Genomic DNA, 20,773 nt, shown 5'->3' with positions numbered 1-20,773 from the left:
AAGGAAGGAAAGAAGGCAGGAAGGCAGGAAGGAAGGCAGGCAAAGCACAACTTACATAATTCATATTCTATTATCTTCTTGGGTGTTAATCAAAGGCTCAGATAAAAGTCAAATTTATATTGGCTATGTTATCTGTATTTCAATTATAATTAATTTACATTTTCAATTAATTGTGCAATATATGAGGCAAGTATGATGCTTATAGTTAAAGATGTTTGTGAGATCTTTAACACAACTATTAAAAAACACAACTATAAAAAAAGTTGAAGATGACTATAAAAACACCTTAAATTATTTGTTGTATATTTAACCTTTGTGATGTGTTTACGTGTAGCACATCAACACCAGGAGCACCAGTAGCGTCTTCATATGATGATAGTCACACAGTTTAATAGGGCCATTGTCCTTCTTGTCACCCAGAGCCAAGCTTCAGAATTTGCTTTCATATCTCTTTTGTGAGTCTTCCCAAACCCAGGAGTCACCAAGTTTGGTTGATTATCTTGCTATTGAAAACATTATTTATCCATTCATTTGGGAGTTAACATTAGTTTCTCTAAACTCCCCATAGAATTAATCTTACCATCTTTCCCACTATGTTTATAACTTTAAGTTATTTTACCTTATATATTAGCTGGATATGTTCACATATGTTTTTTTCTACAAGATTGTTGTTCTTTTGGTTGTTGCTGGTGGTGCTGATGGTGGTGTGTGTGTGTGTTAGCTAGACATTATATATCCTCTAATGTAAAACAGGCACTTATTCAATGTTCATTAAGTTGAGTTTATACTTCATTTTTCGGTCAGAAAACTTCCATTAAGTGTTTTATCATAGTGTTAGTTTTGCATACACCATAAATTATTTCCAGAAACCTCTCAAGGAGATATTTGGACACCTATTTGTTACTAAAGGTGGAAGCTTATGTCAATATCCTGCAACATGTTTTATCATTTGATTTGAAATCTTGACATTTTATTTATTTCTATTTTTATTTCCCTAGCAGGTTTAATCAGAGGAGGTAATGATATGTGTGACTGAATTCAGAATTGAGTTACATGGATGACTACAGAATTAATGACTTAATGGGGTAGTCCTAAAAAAGCAAAGGCTTTTCTATTTAAAGTTTCTAATTTTTGACCTCATGAAGTTTTCTGTTTTATTATTCCAAAGGCATTTTTTAAAAATTCTCGTGTTATTAAAACATACATTCTAATGTCAGAACAGATTCTCTATTCAAAAATGAAAGTGGTACATCTTTATCTTTCTTTTACATATACAATTAAAAGAAAAAATTAAAGTCAATATATATTTTCCCTGCAAATTAAGACAAGTTTCTTCTTCACTTTTTTTGGTTAGTCTTGGATTCTATTTTTATTGCACTGTGGTCCAAGAGAATGGTTGTTTTGATTTCAGTTCTTTTGCATTTTCTGAGAGGTGTTTTATGTCTGATTAAGTGTTGATTTTAGAATATGTGCTATGTGACAATGAGAAAAAATGTGTATATATGTGTGTGTATATATATCCACATATATACAGTGGAAAGTTCTGTAGATGTCTATCAGGTTCATTTGATCTTTGGGGGTTTTTGCCTTAATGATCTAATACCGTCAGGTGTTGAAATCTCCCATTATTATTGTGCAGAACTGTAAGTCTCTTTGAATATCTCTAAGAACTTGCTTTATAAATTTGGATGTTCCTGTGTAAAGTGCATATATATTTAGGATAGTTAGGTCTTTTTATTATTATTATACTTTAAGTTTTGGGGTACATTTGCAGAACGTGCAGTTTTGTTACATAGGGATACACATGCCATGTAGCATGTATACCTAGGTATATATATGTATACCTATGTCCTATTACATAGGACAAATAATGTTTTCAGCATACATACAAATACACATGGTGGTTTGCTGCACCCATCAACCCGTCATCTACATTAGGTGTTTCTCCTAATGCTGTCCCTCCCCTAGCCCCCCACCCCCTGACAGGTCCCAGTGTGTGATGTTCCCCTCCCTGTATCCATATGTTCTCATTGTTCAACTCGCACTTATGAGTGAGAACATGTGGTGTTCGATTTTCTTTTCCTTTGTTAGTTTGCTGAGAATGATGGTTTCCAGCTTCATCCATGTCCCTTCAAGAAACACGAACTCATCCTTTTTTATGGCTGCGCAGTATTCCATAGTGTATATGTACCACATTTTCTTTATCCAGTCTGTGATTGATGGGCATTTGGATTGGTTCCAAGTTTTTGCTATTGTGAATAGTGCTGCAACAAACGTGTGTATGTGTCTTTATAGTAGAATGATTTATAATCCTTTGGGTAATTACCCAGTAATGGAATTGCTAGGTCAAATGGTATTTCTGGTTCTAGATCCTTGAGGAATCGCCACACTGTCTTTAACAATTGTTGAACTAATTTACACTCCACCAACAGTGTAAAAGTGTTCCTATTTCTCCACATCCTCCCCAGCATCTGTTGTTTCCTTACTTTTTAATGATCGCCATTAAACTGGGGTGAGATGGTATCTTATTGTGGTTTTGATTTGCATTTTTCTAATGACCAGTGATAATGACCTTTTTTTCTTCTTCACTTTTTAATCAGCTTGAAGTGAATGCCTTGTTAATTTTCCTACTAATGGTGCTAAACCTAACAGTTTTAAAGACCTTCCTGTTGACCATAGTGTGCTCTTGGTTCTTGTAGGCAGGGAGCTGACTTAGGACCTACATAGCATATTTGGAAGAATGGCTTCTGGTTCTTTAAGTGTTAGAATTTGTGTGGCTGAGAGAAAAAAATGTGATATTTTCCCTTTACGTGAATTAAGTATTTTACCTGCAAAGTTCTGCAGTTGCTTGTCTTTTATAAAATATTTTTCTTATAAGTAATGCTACTTAAAATGCTAAACTTATTCCTTGTGAAAGTCTGTTCTATTATGATACACAAATTGTAGATAGCTTTTATTGAATTAACATTTGACATTTTCCTCCGCAGATTTTTCTTTAAAATATTTGCTCTCCCTAATAATGCCATGTAAAATTTATTTTCAGGGGGATAGTTCCTACGTGAAAGATCGCTGGTGTGTTTTTGATGGATTTATGGTCTTTTGCCTTTGGGTTTCTTTGGTGCTACAGGTAATTAAATATTTTTTTAATTACAAGGGGGTGTTCTCCCAAATGGGAATTATTTTGTATTAGAAGTCTAAATAGAAATATTACAAAATATATATCAAATGTGACTGTGTAACTGCCTACAGCATTATGTTTATTTTTCTTTTAACTGATGTGATTAATCTGTTTACTGTGACATATTTGAAATTTGAAAAATTAATTTTAATGGATACATAATACTTGTATGTATTTATGGGGAACTGAGTGATATTTGATGTATGCAAGGTGTAATGATCAAATCTGCATAATTAGCATTTATATCACCTCAAACATTTTATTGTTAGAAAAGTCAATAGCTATAATATCTTAATTATTGTCAGTTACATTTGTGAATTATTTCTCAATCAGAAATGAAAATCAATACTATAGAAAAGTGTCAACTATTAATCAGATATATATATTCCCTGAAATGAAAGAAACAATGTGGAGTCTTATTTCTGTATTTGTAAATAAAAAATAGAACTTAAAAATTTAAAGTCTAGTCTTCTCATATTTTGATGGGTATTAGCCAACATAAAATGCTATATTGCAAATATTAAATGCTTTATTATAAGAGATGGGGAACATACATTAAGAAGGCTTACAGGAGAGATTTGATTGGAAAATAAGTAGAATTAATTTCCGTGCATTCATTCAGACATGATTTTGCCTTTTAATTCAACTAAAGTTACTATATTCTTTTGATTTTATTTGATCTGTTTTGATTTGATTGTGGTAAGAACGCCTAACATAAGATCTACTATTTTAACGAATTTTAATTGTACAATAAATTATTGTTAACTATAGGTACAATGTTGTACAGGTCTCTAGAGTTTATTCATCTATTCTTTATTTAAAAATTCAGAATTCAAAACTTCACAGCCCGTTCTGCCAACTCATCATAGTGTTTGTTGATAAGCTTTCCTTTCTTATTTTTATAAAGTTCACCTCTCCCACAATTTAATTTCATCACTCATATATTTTTTAATCAGCTTTCTCAGGTTGAATCGTTTCTCATATTAATATGTCCTTTTCCATTTAATAACTATTGTGTGATTGACAAACATTTCTAATTATTATTTTGCCTCTGTTAGTAAATAGTGTTTCATAATTTTAACCATTTCTCTATTACTTTATTTTCTAGATATTCAAAAGCCTCCACCAAAGAACAATATTAATGACAAAGACAGCATACTTATTTTTTATTCTAAGTTGGCACTTCTTGTAATTAAAAACTGTCTTAATGAATGAGACAGGAAATGAACAAGATTAATGATGTTCTCATTAGTTTATGTATTTGTTTCTGTTAAGATAGCTATAGATTCAAAATATACTCAAAAGAAAGTGGATTTTGGTGGAAAATAATGTAGGGCTAAATTCAGAATAGAGATGCACCTACTTATGCTGCTAACATCTGTATATTCCATGAGTATGAGCAATGCTAGGGGAAAATCCAACCTCATTTACCCATCTTTTAATTTGTAGGTGTTTGAAATTGCTGATATAGTTGATCAGATGTCACCTTGGGGCATGTTGCGGATTCCACGGCCACTGATTATGATCCGAGCATTCCGAATTTATTTCCGATTTGAACTGCCAAGGACCAGAATTACAAATATTTTAAAGTGAGTGCTACTTTACAATAAGTTAAGAGGAAAAGTTTATGAAGTTTTTTTGTAAGTTTTATGTACTTTACCTGCTTCTTTTTTTTCCCTAGGCGATCAGGAGAACAAATATGGAGTGTTTCCATTTTCCTACTTTTCTTTCTACTTCTTTATGGAATTTTAGGAGTTCAGATGTTTGGAACATTTACTTATCACTGTGTAGTAAATGACACAAAACCGGGGTAAGTTTATCTGTTAATTACATTTTAATCTGGTTGATTAACAAAACTATCTCTGTAATTTTCACGAGAATAACCTCTGTGTCAGATTTTTCAAACAGTGTTTATGTCCTCTTTGTCCTGTGTCTCTGCTTCCTCAGTATTGTTTTGTCCAATTTTTATTTTATTTTATTTTTGAGATGGAGTCTCGCTCGGTCGCGAGGCTGGAGTGCAGTGGTGCGATCTCAGCTCACTGCAACCTCCGCGTCCCAGGTTCAAGCGTTTCTCCTGCCTCAGCCTCCCGAGTAGCTGGGACTGCAGGCATGCACCACCATGCCTGGCTAATTTCTGTTTTGTCCAATTTTTAAAGACAAGTATTCAAAACAAGACAGATTGGAAAATGTAAGCTGGTGGGAAAGTAGATTAAGCAAATGCAAAGTATACATTTAGAAACCTTTCTCAGTGTGGCAAAATGGGGAATGTGCTAACATAATAACAGAAACCTAAAGCTTCACTGAGGAAGTTTTTCATATTAGAGTGAGTTACATGTTAGGAAAAAAACCTCATTTTTATTATTATCATCTTTGGTCATCATTCCCTAAAATAGTTTCCTAAATGATTATAACATCGTTTCTAGACAAAACACTATATACTATCTGTTGCGTTTGTCTGTTGTAGGGTTGGTGGGTAAGATAGAATGTATGTACTTCAATTACCTATTATGTATTATGCAATAGGGCACCTGCCTCTTCTACTTGGCTGATCATTGTAAATATACAACTCCAGGGATGTGATGGCAGGAGAGAGCAGAGTGGGATGTTGGCCCCTGGATGGTCCAGAAGTGTCCCATTAGGTGTTGGCTAGATACAGAGTTTGGGGTTCCAAGCACAACCCAGGAGTGCAACAGATATGACTGTGCCAGATTTCAGGGCAGCAGGGATTGGGGATAATACAACTGATTTTACACCTTGTATTCAAATCTTCACATGAAAATTTGTCTATTTATAAATGAAGAACTCATGCATAAATTACCAATTGAAAAATCTTGATTCAAATCCTAGAAATTAGATTTAAAGCACTTTATAAAATTCAAAAAGAGATTACAAGCAGCCATTCCTCTTCAAAATATTTTTAATGTATCAATATCTACTTACAAACCAATTGGGTTTATAAGAATCATTGAGTTTTAAAATATTGAAAGGGTTATGTTGTGTTTTCTGCACTTGGAGCATTTTTTTATAAAGTCTATGTGTGTATATATATATATACACAAAGTAGATAAACCACAAATAAGTGAATATCTCTGTGAGTATAGACATCATGATAAGCTTGACTCAATTCCAACACTTTATTGTATGAGTTTGCATAAATTATTTAGGTTATTCCTCAGTGAAGTGCATTAACAACAGGACATACTTTCTAGAGGTGTCAGGAAGAGTGAATGAGGGAATGAATGTAAAGACAAGCAAAGTGACCAGCACATAGTAAAGGCATTCACTGTATGCTAGCCGTCATTACTTTGTTGTCATAAAGAAATATGTAAACACGCTTACATGCTGAGGTGGTAGGTATAAGTGTATCCTCCAAAAGAGAGATAACATGTTTAAGAAAAAAAAAAAAAAAAAAGGAAAGAGTAATAAAGAAGACCAAAATTTACACTTGTAAGAATGTGAAAGGAAAACATCTATGACTAATTCATGGCTACGTTATTTTACTGACAAAGTAACTAAATTAATTCTGAGTTTATTTCACATTTATAATGGTCATTTAATTATTAGTCTCTCCCAGAAACAGGTTTAATAATTGAATTTCTAATTCATGCACAAATAGTATATGTATATTGTGCAACTCCTAATAATTACATAATGTACTAAAAACTGAAAGTGAGTTTAATTGCTTGCTGTTGCACCACCCCAAAGAATGTCAACTCCAAAAGGGTAGAGATTTTGTCTCCACATGTTTTTAGACCAGGAGGCATGTGCAAGTTTCTAAGAAAATAGGAATGAATGCAGTAACTTCAAAAACATCAGTATAATTTCACTGGTTAAATGTTAAACAGTAAAGCATTACCTATTAGTCAAGGCCTTATTTTATTTCATTTTATTTTTATTTAGAAGGTATATGCATGCATCTCATACCTACTTAGAAATTTACCTTAGGGGGCCAAGCACAGTGGCTCACACCTGTAATCCCAGCACTTTGGAAGGCTGAGGCGGGTAGTTAACCTGAGGTCAGGAGTTCCAGACCAGCCTGACCAATATGGTGAAACCCCATGTCTACTAAAATTACAAAAATTAGCTGGGCATGGTGGCGGGCACCTGTAATCCCAGCTACTCAGGAAGCTGAGACAGGAGAATTGCTTGAACCCAGGAGGCGAAGATTACAGTGAGCTGAGATCGTACCACTGCACTCCCGCCTGTGCCACAGAGTGAGACTCTGTCTCGAAAAAAGAAAGAAAGAAACAGATTTACCTTAGGTTCACCTAAGTGTGGCCAGATACCATGCCTTCCTTGATTATCCATAGAATTATGTTGAAGTAAAGATCTCGTTTTTTCTTCTTTTTTAATATAATTTTTATTCTTGCAAGATGTGAGTGAATAATCTACTCAAAATTATTTTTAAAAGAAAAATACTGTTGCTACTAGCCCCACTCCCACTCTTCATTATTGTTGTTCAAAATAGCCTTGGAAAATAACTTTTTGATAACCATTTTCTGGACATATTATTATTTTCCCCTACTATTGAAATTATGTCTCTACCCACTTTATTGAGATTTTGGTGAATATAAAAATCTTTACATATTTATTATAGATGTCTTGAGGGAACTATTTCCTTTTTCTGTCAGAATTAAATCCAGAGAGTAAGTTATTGCATTTATTATTCTACTTTCTGAAAATTATCATCCTTCTCAAATTAACTTGTGTATTTCTTATGAGGTACTCCCTGAAAATTATGATCCTTCTCAAATTAATTTGTGTGTTTCTTATGAGGTAAGGGTCAAGATGTAGTCTTAATTTAGTGGTTGGAATAGACATCAATGTCTTAGGAGAAGCTTTCAGTATTTCTGTTAAGTGGGATGTGAGCTGTAGAGTTTTCAAAGTGAGGAAGTTACCTTTAATTCCTATGGTGCTAAGAGATTTTAATCATTGATGTATGTATATTTTGTCCAGTGCTTTTCTGTTTTATTCTGTTAATGTACTGAATTACATGATGGATTTCTTTAATAGAAGCCAATCTTGCATTTCTGGTATATTGCTAATTTGGTCATATTGTATTCCTCTTTATGCCTTGTAAGATTTGACTTGCTAATGTTTTGTTACAAATTATTGCATCTTTGTTCACAAGGAGCATTATTTTTAGGCTTTTTTAATTGAAATATCTTTACCAGATTTTGAAATCTGGGTAATGCTGTCCTCATAAAACAAGCAGAACATGTTTCCAAGGGTTAATATGAGATTCATATTCTTTCTTTCTTAAATGTTTGATAGAATTCATGAGTAAAACTCGGGGCCTGAAATCCTCTTTGTGAGAACGGTTTTCATTACAAATTAAATGTATTCAACATACAGAGTTATGGCGTTGTTATCTTTCTTGTTCTGTTAAGTTGGTAAATTTTGCTTTTCAAAGATCTTACCTATTTTTATAGATTGTCAATATTGCATAATGTTTATACAAATGCCCTCTGATTATCTTTTAAGCATGATTATCTTTTTAACATCTGTAGAATAGTGGTAATAAGTCATTTTTTTCCTGACATTGATAATTTGTGTCTTTCTCCATTTTTTCATGTCTTCTCAATTGTATTAATCTTTTCACACACACACAAGAATCCTTGCCCTATTTAATGTTCTCTGTTGTTAGTCTGTTTTTCCCATTGATTTTTTATCTGCATTATTTCCTTATTTCTGCTTTTAGTTTTTATTTTCTTTTTCATATTTCATAAAACGAAGGTATATAGGCATCTTTTAACATTTTCCTAATACAATAATTTAAACATATAATTTTCCTCTAAGCATTGTTTTACCTGCATTTCCAAAATGTTAATATGTTGTATTTTTATTATTATTCAAGTGTCTTCTAATATCATACGTGATTTCTCTTTTGGCCCATAGGTTATTTAGAAGTGTATTTTTAGAAGAATGAGATTTTCTAAAAATGTTATTTGGGAGCATAAGTTTATTCTGTTGTGGTCAGACAATAGTCCCTGTGAAGTTTCAGCCTTTTGAAATTCATTAGGAATCATTTTAAGGAGCCTTATATGGTCTAAATTGGTGAAAATTCCATGAGAATTTGAAAAAACGAAAGTTAAGTCTGCAGTTTTTGAGTATAATGTCTATAAATGTCACCGAAGTCAAGTTGGCTGATAATTTGTTCTAGGTAGTTCTATCCTTCTTGGTTTTTAAAATCAGCATTGTTCTATCAATTTCTGAGAGAGCTATTCAATTTTCTAGACACGAGAAAAAATTTCAACTCTCTTATTTTTGTCAGTTTTTGCTTTATATAATTTTCAACTTTAATTAGGTGCATAAAGTGTCATTGTATCTTTCAGATGGGCTGACCTTTTTATCATCATGAATTTTGAATTTTTTTCCTAATTAGCTTCTGGATGCCAGAGTATATGATGGGTCAAGAACATGACATTTCAAATTTTTCAATAATCATAACTCTAATTTATAACTCTAAAATAATTTATTTTTATTTAATCACCTTTTATCTTATTAACCAATTGGTTTTTTCCCCACAATTGCTTAAGTGTGCTTTAGACCATTCCTGGATTGACAGTAAAAGGGAGCACATGACAAATTCTTAGTTTTAGAGCATGGGCTGCACAATCCTGAGCCCAGCCTGGTGGTGATGAAATGAAGCCCACTGCTAAGAGCGTAAATGAAGAAGAAACTCAGTAGTAAGAGAGCGTGGACCAACTAGTTAGATGCCCTAATCGGCAACTCTCATTCCACTTTCAAAACCTTGGAGATTTTGTGTGTTTTTTAAATAAGTGAAGTGAATCAAATGGTGCCTACCAAATTTGTTTTGTCCTCTGCATCAGTGCGTGGCATACAGCATTAACGATGAGGAGAAACTAACTCCCATAAGCTATTTTGGGGGGATAGAGGATGGTACAAATATTACAACTTTACAACAAATATTACAACTCTGTTAAAAAAAAAAAGTTGATCAGGCTGGGTGCAGTGGCACATGCCTGTAATCTCAGCACTTTGGGAGACTGAGGTGGGGGAATTATTTGAGCCTAGGAGTTCGAGACTAGAGTGAGCTATGATTGCATCACTGCACTCCAGCCTGGGTGATACAGTGAGACCCAGTCTCTAAGAAATAAAAAAGAAAGAAAGAAAAAACGTTGAACAGGCACCTGTCACATCTCTCATTTATTCCACTCCAGGTATTAAACCAAAAGAAATAAAAACGTATGTCCATACAAAGATTTACACATGAATGCCCACAGCAACTTTATTCATAATACTCCAAACTGGTGACAACCCAAATTTCCATCAACAGATAGATAGATAAACTAATGATGGTATATCCATATAATAAATACTGTTTAATAATAATAAATAATGAACTATTGATGTATACAGCATCTTTGATAAATCTCAAAATGATTATGATGACTGAATAAATCCAGATTTAAAAAGATGACATATTCCATGATTCCATTTATATAAAATTCTAGAAAATGCAAACTTATCTTTAATGATAGAAAATAAATCAGCAGTTGCCTAGCGATAAAGGTTGTGGTGGAAATAAGGGATTACCAAGGGGCATCAAGAAACCTTTGGGGTTTATTGATATGTTCATTATCTTGACTGTGGTTCTGTACATGTGCCAAAACTTATCAAACTGTACACTTTTGTATGTGCAGTTTATGTTATGTCAGTTACACCTACTAAAACTGCCTAAAATGTCTCAGTGTGAGCTAGAAATCTAATTTTTCATATGGTTAAGCAATTTTGCCTGCACTATTTATTGTGTACTATTACCCACTGAGTTTAGCTTCACCTGTCTCATTCACTAATTCCCCGTCTATACATGGGTCTGTTCCTCTGGGGCTCCACTGTACTTCACCGGTCTATTGGACTATCTCTACCAATATCACACTCTGAAAGTCTTTCAAATTATGATCTGGCTTCATGCATGGGGTCATATTTCAGCTTTAAGCTTTTCATGGGCTCAAGACCTGGTCTTCTGCCTCATGTGGGCATTAAAACCCAAGCTCTTGGATATTGGGTACCTAGCTCCCATTTGTAACACTATGTCAACTCATGTTCCTTCCTTTCATACTCATTTACTGCTTTCCTTCCTATGTTTTGACATTTTGGAATGCATTTTTTTAATTGTGAGCCCAAATGTGGAGTTTTTAACGTTATCTATTTGTTTGTAGTGGAAGAAGTTGAATTTGGTACGGTCCGTCTTGCGAGAACCAGGACTCACATTCATAGCTATTTTTTTTCTTCTATTTTTCTCTAAGATCCTTGAGGATACATATGGGAAAGGGGAAGAGAATATTGTGATATATTCATCTTTTTATCCTTACTACCTAGTATCCTAACACAGAATAAATAATTAGTAACTATTTATTGAAGGCATGGTTGATAACATTATATTTAGACAGACAATTTTAACATGAAGACAAATTGATAAAGAAGATGAAATAAAAAAGAAACAGAGAAAAGTAAGTTGTTAAAAGCAGGAAAGGAGAAATGGCTAAAAAATAGAAAAACTAAAGTTGAAGCAGAAAGAAGCAGTGAATTAGTTCATATACAGAGTAAGAAAATTGAAGCAAGTGTTGAGTAAGGGAGTTGACTGTGTGGGTGAGGGAAGAGACAAATGCATGGAAGAAAATCTGTAGGTAGTTGGATTTTTTTTTTCTTTTTAGTGTATGTAGGCTGTAGAATATGCCTAGATTGTTCTATGAGTGAATATGAAAATGGATAAAGATATTGTGTGGGTTGGAGACAATAAATATGGAGATGAAGAACAGGGAAATCTTCTGGATAAGAAAGCAGCTGTGTAGTACTGCGGGGGGTACAGGAGGCTGGCTTCAAATTACCGTTTTATTAAAACCAAGTCAGAATGTGAGAGTTATACAACTTGTAAATGTAGCTAGAAGATCAGGCATTATGCTGGCAAACCAAAGCTCATACTGGCACATAAATGATCACAGAAATTGAGAACAGATACACGAATGTCTTCTGAACTCGTGACCCTAGAGTTGCTTCAGTAAGTATTCTTTGCTAGTTCCATACTGTATATGGTACCAAGAAAAGAATGATACTGAAAACATGCATTAAAACGTGCCTCGTGATCTAAATATTAGCTCCAGCTTATTACTCTATCCCAAAAATGAAGTTCACCGTGAAAAATTTCATAAATGTTGACAGAGTGCTTAGTTACCTGAGACATAGCCATTATGGTGAAATGGCTGCATTTTTGTCTTTCCCATATGTGTAAAACCTGCCTAGTAGCATACACACACACACACACACACATTTATTTTGTCTTCTTTTTATGTGACTCTTCGTTTACTATTTGAGAAGAAAATGCTTAACTAGCCACTTGGTAGTAATGTTGCTCATAATCACAGTTGTTAGGAAATTGTGCCACTGCCCTCCAGCCTGGGTGACAGAGCGAGACTCCGTCTCAAAAAAAAAAAAAAAAGTAAATTTCAAATGTATCATCACAAAAGAGTTAAGTGATATGATGGATATGTTAATTAGCCCGATATAACCGTTACATCTTGTATACATCTATCAAAACATCACCTGGTGCTGCATTAATGTAATACAATTATGATTTGTCAATTAAAAATAATATTATTTTAAAAATTTATTATACACATCTCTGAGTCACATATTAAGCTAAGGTATGATGGCTGTGTTTTCAGCAATCAGTGTTGCCAGCTACTGCCGTGACCTCATTTCTCTTAATCATTTAAGAGAAATGATTAAGAGAAATTGTTAACAATTGTTCCAACTTCTGCCTAATTGATTTGCATGTATTATAGCCTAATCATGACAGAGGTTTCAGACCAGAAGCTTGCATATCTTAGGTTTCATAGCTGACCTCCAGAACTGATTCTGTTTAGTATGTGAGGTGAACAAGATATAGAAGCAACACAATATATACAGTTTTGCTTTTAAATGGAGCTTAGTTCTTGTAAGGTCCAATAGCAGGGAATCTTAGCTACGTCTTCAGTAGCAGTGCTAGTAAAGCTTTAGATTCTTCTCTGATAATGAATGGCGACCTAAGGCAATTATGAAAAGAGTAATGAGATTTGACTAAGCAAAGCAGCTCATTTCCTAAAGGAAGCTGAGAAGAGCAATGGCTTGTAGCAGAAACAGGTGTTGCGAAATACCAACTGTGATGGCAGAAATCTCCCCGAAGCTGGAACAGGAATGTTCAAAAATGAGCTGGCAGGTTAAATAGAAAAGATGAAGACTTACCTGACAACTTATTCTCATTCCTGAAAAAGAAGAAAAACGTATTCATAGCTCAGTATCAAATAATGAAATCTTATTTCCAAGAGTGACATAATTAGAAAAACTTTAAGGTAAGTAAATGCAACCATTAAATATATAAACGTTTAATATAGAGAGAGCAGGATTCAAACAGGAACTCAGGAACATATTTGCGATGACTGGACCACTAGCTTTAAGCCCGGAGGTAGGGTGATCACACATCACAGATGCCCAGGACAATCTTGGTTTATCCCTATTGTTTCAAAGTAATCACTAACAGCCTCTTACTCGATTTTAAGGAATCTCAATGGAGACAATGCATTTTATAGTCACCTTGCCCAGGGGAAGTTATATATAAACTTGGTATTTTATAAAATATCACCAAGAGTTGAATTAGAGATAATATAAAGTTGAATTTTTTGCAGTTTGCTCTTGCTGGTCCAAATAAATTTTAAGTTTATTAAAATAAATAAAATGTATTAACTAAATTTATTTGTCACTTATTCTTTAGGGTACTTGGCAAATAAATGATGAAGTATTGTCTTATAAATTTTGTTGACAAAATAAAGAGTTTTTTTCATGGAATACTATGCAGCCAAGAGAAAGAATGAGACTATATCCTTTGTAGCAACATGAATGAAGCTGGAGGTCATTATCCTAAGCAAACTTACACAGGAACAGAAAATCAAATACCACTTGTTCTCACTTATGAATGAGAGCTAAACACTGAGTACATAGGGACACAAAGAAGGGAACAACAGACACTGGGGCCTACCTGAGGGTGGAGGGTGAGAGGAAGGTGAGGATTGAAAAACTACCTATTAGGTGCTATGCTTATTATCTGAGTGGTGAAACAATCTGTACGCCACACCCCCTTGACACACAGTTTACCTCTGTAACCAACCTGCACATGTATCCCTGAATCTAAAAGTCAAAAAAAAAAAAAAAAAAAAAAGAAATACAAATAGAAACATACTGAAATTTAGAACATTAATTTTTAATTTCTAAAAACTTTATCAAAAGACAGTTTTGTAGAATATGTAAAATCATAATTGCCCCAAATTCATGCAACGGTCTATGACATCTTGATTCAAATGTGTTTATTTATGTTTATTGACACAATAGATGTATTTTTGGAGTACATGTGATATTTTGATACATTCATGTAAGGCATAATAATCAAATCAGGACAATTGGCATATCCATCACCTGAAACATTTTTCTTAATACTGGGAACACTTGAATTATTCTCTACTAACTATTTTGAAATATATAATAGATTACTGTTTACTATAGTCACCCTACTGATTTCTCAAACACTAGGTCTTTTCTCTTTTATCTGACTGTGTTTTTGTACCTATTCACTGATCTTTCTTCATCCAACCCTGGCCTTTACCCTTCCCCCTCTCTGGTGACAACCAATCTATTCTCCTTCTTCATAAGATCCACTTACTTAGGGCCTAAATATGAATGAGATGATGTGATGTTTGTCTTTCTGTGCTTGGCTTATTTCTTTTAATATAATGACCTCCAGTTCCATCCATGTTGCTGCAAATGACAGGATTTCACTTATTTTTATGGCTGAATGGTATTATATTGTGTGTCTGTATAGATGCATATCACAGTTTCTTTATCCATTTATCCATTGGTGGGCAGTTAGGTTGATTCCATATTTTGGCTGTTTGGAATAGTGCTGCAGTCAACATGTGAGTGCCGCTATCTCTTCAATTTATAGATTTCCTCCCTTTTGGATATATACCCAGTACTGAAATTGCTGGATCACAGAGTCGTTCCATGTTTAGTTTTTTTCAGTCCATACTGTTTTTCACAGTGGTTGTCAAAATTTGCATTCCCACCAAAGTGTATGAGGGTTCCTGTTTCTCTGCATTCTCACCAACTTTCACTGTCCTTTTTATAAAAGCCATTTTAACTGGGGTGACTTGATATTTCACTGTAGTTTTTATTTCCATTTCCCCGATGATTAGTGATGTTACCCATTTTTATATACCTATTTGCCATTTGTATGTCTTCTTTTAAGAAATGTCTATTCAGATTTTTTGCCCATTTCTTAATCAGATTATTAGATTTTTTCCCATTGAGTTATTTGAGTTCTTTATATATTCTGGTTATTAATCCCTTGTCAGTTGTATCATTTGCAGATATTTTCCCTTATTCTTTGGGCTGTCACTTCAATTTGTTGATTGTTTCCTTTGCTGTGCAGAAGTTTTGAGCTTGATTCAATCCCATTTATCTATTTTTGCTTTAGCTGCCTGTGCTTTTCAGATTTTATCCCCCCCAAAAATGCCCAGACCAGTGTCCTGGAGCATTTACTCAATGTTTTCTTCTAGGAGTTTCGTAGATTCAGTTCTTAGATTTAAGTCTTTAATCCTTTATTATTTGATTTTTATATGATGAGAGATATTAATGTTCTTGGCACCTTTGTCAAGAATGAATTGACTGTAAAAGCATGTATTTATTTCCGAGTTCTCTATTCCGTTCCATTGGGATGTTTTCTGTTTTTTGTCAGTACCATGCTGATTTGGTTGCTATAGCTTTGTAGTATATTTTGAAGTCAGTTAGTATGATGCCTCCAGCTTTGTTCTTTTTGCACAGGATTGCGTTGGTTATTCAGAATCTTTTGTGTTTTATATAAATTTTAGGATAGTTTTTTATATTCCAGTGAAGAATGTCATTGGTATTTTGATAGGGATTGCATTGAAACTGTAGATTGCTTCGGGTCATGTTAACATTTTAACAATATTAATTCTTCCAATTCATGAGCATAGAATATCTTTCCATTTTTTGTGTCCACTTCAATTTCTTTCATCAGAGTGTGATAGTTTTCATTATAGAGATCTTTCACTTCTTTAGTCACAATTATTCCTAGGCATTTTTAAATTTTTTATAAATATTGTAAATGGGGTTGCTTTCTTGATTTATTTTTCAGATTGTTCACTGTTGGTATATATAAATGCTATTAATTTTTGTGTGTTGGTTTTGTATCCTGTAATTTACTGCATTTGCTTATCATTTCTAACAGTTTTTGGTGGAGTCTTTAGGGTTTTCTAAGTATAAGATCATGTCATCTGCAAATGAGGATAATTTTATTTCTTCCTTTCCAATTTGGATGTCGTTTATTTCGTTCTCTTATCTGATTGCTCTGGCTAGAACTTCCAATAGTATGTTGAATAAATGGGATGAAAATGGGCATCCTGATCTTGTTCCAGATCTTAGCAGAAAGACTTTCGATTTTTTCCCTCTTTGGTATGATGTTAGCCATGGGTTTGTTAAATATGGTCTTTATTGTTTTGAGGTATATTCATTTTATACTCAATTTTTTAGTGTTTTCATAATAAAGAGGTGTTGAATTTTACCAAATGCTTTTTCTATATCTATTGAAATAATGATATGGTGATTGCTCCTGGTTTGTTTATGTAATATATCATGTTTATTGATTTCCATATGTTAAGCCATCTTTGCATTTCTGGGAGGTTAAATAATATGTCCTGATGGTAAGTGAGAGAGCCAGGATTTGAACTCAAGTCTAACTTCCAAGCCCGTGTATGTTTTACCATTTGAGAAACTTCTGTATTTTAATTGTACATTCATAAACCTTTATACATATAGAGATCTACATCCATATGTATAAGCTCTTTTTTTATTATACTTTATGTTCTAGGGTGCATGTGCACAACGTGCAGGTTCGTTACATATGTATGCATGTGCCATGTTGGTGTGCTGCACCCATTAACTCGTCATTTACATTAGCTCTTTATAATATATGTAGTATAATTTCTACATTAAAGTTTTTATTAAGTCTGGTTTCTATCCCTATGTATATGTTATGATTCATGGGATTCAACTTCATCTAAATCTATAAACTAGTGATATGTTATATATTTTTAGTAGTATCTATGTATCTCTTTTAAAATTGTTGTGCACATTGATCTCCAAGATGTGAACCACCTGAGGTGCCAGAAGTCAGCCTTTCATATGATAATAATATTTATAAATATATGAATATATTTCAGAATAAATTGAACTTTGAGATGAAAATTAATACCAGCATGATTTTTACCAGAATAGCAAAAACATTTGTGAGAGTCTTCAGTACACAAAAGGAAAACCGGGCAGTTTGAATGAGGGTTTAAAAGAAATGTAATTTATTTTGATCAGTCTTTTGATCATGTTTACCTCCCAAAAAGAAGATAATATAATATTGTAGGTTATAAGGTTCTTATTATTAGTGGTAAATAACTTTTATTAAACAATTGTATGTTATTTTCTCACTTAATATTTATAACAATTCAGTAAGTTATGTTCCATTTTTACACTGTATGTTACAGCCAAGGAAATTGAAGCTCAGTAAAGTTAAATAAAATGGCTAAGATGAAACAGCTTGTATCAGAAGCAGGACTAGACCCATTTCTCCCTCACACTGCTTTCTATGCTTTCAGTTGTAACTTGGTCAGTGTATGAGATAATCTTCCTTCAACATGTGTGTCCAAACTGTTTGAATAAAATATTTAGTTTTCCTTTAGTTACAAGGAGCATATTCTTAGAAGACAAGTTCTCAATGGGACATATGAGTAAGTGGTTAGTTACAATTGCTTATTTTAAGACGGAATTCTAAAAACATGCACTGGAACTTGTGAACATCCTCTGTGAATGTGGGAATGAGGAGCTCTACCTATTCAGTCCCTCACAAATGGTGTTTACTGTGGTTGCGTCCATAGAATCAATATTTACTATCACTTTTGTATCTCAGGTTCCACCCAACCAGCTTGGTTTTCCCCATGAGAGAAACCATAATAAGTATGCATAACTACAGCAGCACCACTAGTAAATTTTGAAAATTAATTTTTAGGATGAAGTCTCTTTGGTAAAGAAAATCACCTGGCAAAATTTGTAAAAAATACTGATTCCAAGCCACATTTGTGATTGATATTTTTAGGCAAGGCCGAGATGCTCAGAATCGGCAGTTAGAAATCAGTCATTTAAAATTTTAGTTTTGCGATTAAACTCCAAAAGATTTGTTATAGAGTAGAACACAAAATTACATGGCTTTTTTAAAAAATAGACCTTGAGTCTTCAAATAAATGTTAGTCTTCTAGCTAGCTGCTTAGTGCCCTGCCTGAGGGTGGCATGCATGTCCTCTTCCCTTAAGACTATTTCCCCAGCAATGTCTAAGGAGCACCAGAAGTAATTAGAGCCTCCTGTCTTTCCTGCAAAGAGGCAGGTATGTCTTTGTTTTCTGGGATGGACAACCATCTCAATTTTACTTATTTAGTGACTCTTACATGTTCTTATTTCTAGAGATTGAATTGGGGTAGTGCACTTTGTGGTTGAGCGTGGTTGGAGTCGTCAGGGGCATTGGCACTTTTAAAATCCCTCACCGACTTTACTTTTCATGTTCACATCATTGGGGAGTGTGTAAATCCATTCTTTCATTGCTATAAAGAAATACCTGAAACTGGCAGGGAAAGGTGACTCATGCCTGTAATCCTAGCACTTTGAGAGGTCAAGACGGGCAGATGACTTGAGACTAGGAGTTCAAGACCAACCTGGGCAATATGGTGGAACCCCATCTCTACTGAAAATACAAAAGATAGCTGGGAATAGTAGTGTGCACCTGTGATCCCAGCTACTTGGGAGGCTGAGGCATGAGAATTGCTGGAGCCCAGGAGGTGGGGGAGGTTGCAGTGAACCGAGATCACACCACTGCTTTCTACCCTGGGTCACAGAGTGAAACTCCATTGAAGGAAGGAAGGAAGGAAGGAAGGAAGGAAGGAAGGAAGGAAGGAAGGAAGGAAGGAAGGGAGGGAGGGAGGGAGGGAGGNGGGGGGGGGGGGGGGGGGGGGGGGGGGGGGGGGGGGGGGGGGGGGGGGGGGGGGGGGGGGGGGGGGGGGGGGGGGGGGGGGGGGGGGGGAGGGGAAAGAGAGTTAGAGATAGAGAGAAAGAAGGAGAGAAGGAGAGGAAAGAAAGAAAGAAAAGGAAGAAAAGAAAGAAAGAAAGAGAGAGAAAAAGAAAGAAAAGAAAGAAAGAAAAGAAAAAGAAAGAAAGCAAGAAAGAAAGAAGAAGAAAAAGAAAGAAGGAAGGAAGGAAGGAAGGAAGGAAGGAAGGAAGGAAGGAAGGGAGGAAGGAAGGAAGGAAGGAAGGAAGGAAGGAAGAGCAGGCCTAAGACTGGGTACTTTTTTTTTTATTAGTACATTTTTTAGTTCTATATTTGTATCATAGAGAATGAGCTGTGTATATTTTTCAGATGGAAAAGACATATTGACTTAAAAGGTACCTCTCAAATTTTAATGTGTACAGTAAACTGGAGATCGTGTTAATGTGTAGATTATTTTTTCAGAAGACCTGGAAGAAAGCCTCAGTTTCTGAATTTTTGACAAGCTCACCAGTAACGTCAATGTTTTGGGCCAAAGAAGAATATTTTTTCAAAAATTCAGTAAGTGGAAGAGCCTGTGGTTTTTTTGTTTTTTGTTTTTGTTTGTTTGTTTGTTTGTTTGTAGTTTTTCTGGCATGTAAACAAAGATGAGAGCTTTTATTTGCCAAAGACAGATACATGCAAAGAAAACTCAAGAAAGAAGGGCAGCTGCCAGATTAAATGTGATGGTTTATGAACATCAGCTGCATAAAGATACCTAATAATGAAGAGAAAAATAATTAACTCTGTAGTGCGACGGTCTGTCGGAGAGCTCTTTAACCAAGTGAATCATTAATGTTAACTGCACTAGGACAAATTTTTATGATGTGCTGATGCACATAGAAGGACACAGCATCACTACTGCGATATTGCCCCCTCGAAAGTAAATTATAGTCTAAATTTAACCATCAAGAGACATCGGTTTTATGCAAAGTTCAAGGTACAGGTGTCTTTCATGTTCTGTAATTTGTAATGTTGATTTTAAGTAGTCTTTCTTTAGCACCCTAGGGAGCAAGTATCTCCTAATAATTTTTTTCAGAACTTTCTGAGTAATAAATGCCATCCTGTTAAATAAGTATTTTCTTCTTTTTTTATGCTTTGTATCTATTTATTTACTTGTTTGCTTTTTAAAAAATTTACTTGAAGTTCTGGGGTACATGTGCAGAATGTGCAGGTTTGCTACATAGGTATACATGTGCCATGGTGGTTTGCTGCACCTATCAACCCATCATCTAGGTTTTAAGCCCTGCATGCATTGTCCTAATGCTGTCCCTCCCCCTGCCCCCCAACCCGCCGACAGACCCCAGTATGTGTCATTGCCTTCCCTGTGTCCATATGTTCTCATTGTTCAACTCCCACTTATGAGTGAGAACATGCGCTGTTTGGTTTTCTGATCCTGTGTT

The 20,773-nt window shown here is 34.4% G+C and overlaps 1 protein-coding gene across 2 annotated transcripts in view; it reads left to right on the top strand.

Moving 5' to 3' along the window:
* Positions 1-20,773, top strand: part of NALCN (sodium leak channel, non-selective) — a 339,729-nt gene that overhangs the window by 34,567 nt on the left and 284,389 nt on the right. For both annotated transcript variants that reach the window (XM_025364831.1, XM_025364830.1), the window contains exons 4-6: positions 3,044-3,127; positions 4,628-4,767; positions 4,860-4,988. In XM_025364831.1, coding sequence (XP_025220616.1) covers positions 3,044-3,127; positions 4,628-4,767; positions 4,860-4,988 — 353 coding nt within the window. The remainder of the gene's footprint in view (positions 1-3,043; positions 3,128-4,627; positions 4,768-4,859; positions 4,989-20,773) is intronic.

Source organism: Theropithecus gelada, chromosome 17 (genome assembly GCF_003255815.1).
Source record: "Theropithecus gelada isolate Dixy chromosome 17, Tgel_1.0, whole genome shotgun sequence".
NCBI classification, from domain to species: Eukaryota; Metazoa; Chordata; class Mammalia; order Primates; family Cercopithecidae; genus Theropithecus; species Theropithecus gelada.
The sequence above is the reverse complement of the archived record's forward strand: the minus strand, read 5'-3'. Positions and strand labels throughout refer to the sequence as shown.